We start from the raw sequence: 2,349 nt of genomic DNA on the forward strand, positions 1-2,349 counted from the left end.
CACGTTATGTCTGAAGACACGGAGGGAGTTCAGAGAGGACGCTGGACGGTTAAATGTCACGGAGCCGCAGCGGGAACACGAACAATCTGATGTTGTTGAATATAGAATATTAATCATACATGGTCTTACAGGGAGGTGCGTTCAGGTGCATTCTGGGCGTGCTGGTCTTACAGGGAGGTGCGTTCAGGTGCATTCTGGGCGTGCTGGTCTTACAGGGAGGTGTTCAGGTGCATTCTGGGCGTGCTGGTCTTACAGGGAGGTGTGTTCAGGTGCATTCTGGGCGTGCTGGTCTTACAGGGAGGTGTGTTCAGGTGCATTCTGGGCGTGCTGGTCTTACAGGGAGGTGCGTTCAGGTGCATTCTGGGCATGCTGGTCTTACAGGGAGGTGTGTTCAGGTGCATTCTGGGCGTGCTGGTCTTACAGGGAGGTGTGTTCAGGTGCGTTCTGGGCGTGCTGGTCTTACAGGGAGGTGCGTTCAGGTGCGTTCTGGGCATGCTGGTCTTACAGGGAGGTGTGTTCAGGTGCATTCTGGGCGTGCTGGTCTTACAGGGAGGTGTGTTCAGGTGCATTCTGGGCGTGCTGGTCTTTACAGGGAGGTGTGTTCAGTGCATTCTGGGCGTGCTGGTCTTACAGGGAGGTGTGTTCAGGTGCGTTCTGGGCGTGCTGGTCTTACAGGGAGGTGTGTTCAGGTGCATTCTGGGCGTGCTGGTCTTACAGGGAGGTGTGTTCAGGTGCATTCTGGGCGTGCTGGTCTTACAGGGAGGTGCGTTCAGGTGCATTCTGGGCGTGCTGGTCTTACAGGGAGGTGTGTTCAGGTGCATTCTGGCATGCTGGTCTTACAGGGAGGTGTGTTCAGGTGCATTCTGGGCATGCTGGTCTTACAGGGAGGTGTGTTCAGGTGCATTCTGGGCGTGCTGGTCTTACAGGGAGGTGTGTTCAGGTGCATTCTGGGCGTGCTGGTCTTACAGGGAGGTGTGTTCAGGTGCATTCTGGGCGTGCTGGTCTTACAGGGAGGTGTGTTCAGGTGCATTCTGGGCGTGCTGGTCTTACAGGGAGGTGTGTTCAGGTGCATTCTGGGCGTGTGGTCTACAGGGAGGTGTGTTCAGGTGCATTCTGGGCGTGCTGGTCTTACAGGGAGGTGTGTTCAGGTGCATTCTGGGCGTGCTGGTCTTACAGGGAGGTGTGTTCAGGTGCATTGTCCCACACACGCCTTCATAGTTAGATGACTCTACTTTCCATCTCGTCCTCAGCACTCAGGTCAGTTATCCAGAGTGGACTCCATCTCCCAGAATGCCCGAGCAGAGTAACGACTACCGGGTGGTGGTGTTCGGAGCCGGCGGCGTCGGGAAGAGCTCGCTGGTCCTTCGGTTCGTCAAAGGCACCTTCAGGGACACCTACATCCCCACAGTGGAGGACACCTACAGACAGGTAGGACATTACACAGTGGAGGATACGTTCAGACAGGTAGACATTACACAGTGGAGGATACGTTCAGACAGGCAGGACATCCCCACAGTGGAGGACACGTACAGACAGGTAGGACATCCCCACAGTGGAGGACACCTACAGACAGGTAGGACATCCCCACAGTGGAGGACACGTACAGACAGGTAGGACATCCCCATAGTGGAGGACACGTACACACAGGTAGGACATCCTCACAGTGGAGGACACGTACAGACAGGTAGGACATCCCCACAGTGGAGGACAGGTACAGACAGGTAGGACATCCCCACAGTGGAGGACACGTACAGACAGGTAGGACATCCCCACAGTGGAGGACACCTACAGACAGGTAGGACATCCTCACAGTGGAGGACACATTCAGACAGCAACACTATGCTTGTTACACACCCAGGGACACACACACACAGGGACACACACCATGCCTGTTACACACCCAGGGACACACACCCAGGGACACCCCCCCTGCCTGTTACACACCCGGGGACCCCCCTGTCCTCTGCTGTCCCTGCAGGTGATCAGCTGTGATAAGAGCGTGTGCACGCTGCAGATCACCGACACCACAGGAAGTCACCAGTTCCCCGCCATGCAGCGCCTCTCCATCTCCAAAGGCCACGCCTTCATCCTGGTCTTCTCCGTCACCAGCCGCCAGTCCCTGGAGGAGCTCAGACCCATCTACCAGCAGGTCCGCCTCCAGGTCCCGGGTCCACTACAGACCACAATCTACAACATGCTATACTATACAAATATACTGTAGAATCTAGAAATATATAAATATACTATAGAATCTAGAATATACTATAGAATATACAAATATACTATAGAATCTAGAAATATACTATAGAATATATAAATATACTATAGAATATATAAATATACTTTAGA

General features: G+C 53.9%; 1 protein-coding gene across 1 annotated transcript; it reads left to right on the forward strand.

Annotated features, from left to right (window-relative positions):
• Window positions 1–1,207: 1,207 nt before the first annotated feature.
• LOC116679447 (GTP-binding protein Di-Ras1) lies at window positions 1,208–2,149 on the forward strand (the record flags this gene model as incomplete). The annotated part of the gene is given in 2 exon segments (XM_032509093.1): window positions 1,208–1,428; window positions 1,979–2,149. Coding segments are annotated over 2 exon segments (309 nt in total), but the record flags the coding sequence as incomplete, so codon positions are not given.
• Window positions 2,150–2,349: the final 200 nt, after the last annotated feature.

The sequence above is a fragment of the Etheostoma spectabile genome, unplaced genomic scaffold (genome assembly GCF_008692095.1).
Source record: "Etheostoma spectabile isolate EspeVRDwgs_2016 unplaced genomic scaffold, UIUC_Espe_1.0 scaffold00013783, whole genome shotgun sequence".
NCBI classification, from domain to species: domain Eukaryota; kingdom Metazoa; phylum Chordata; class Actinopteri; order Perciformes; family Percidae; genus Etheostoma; species Etheostoma spectabile.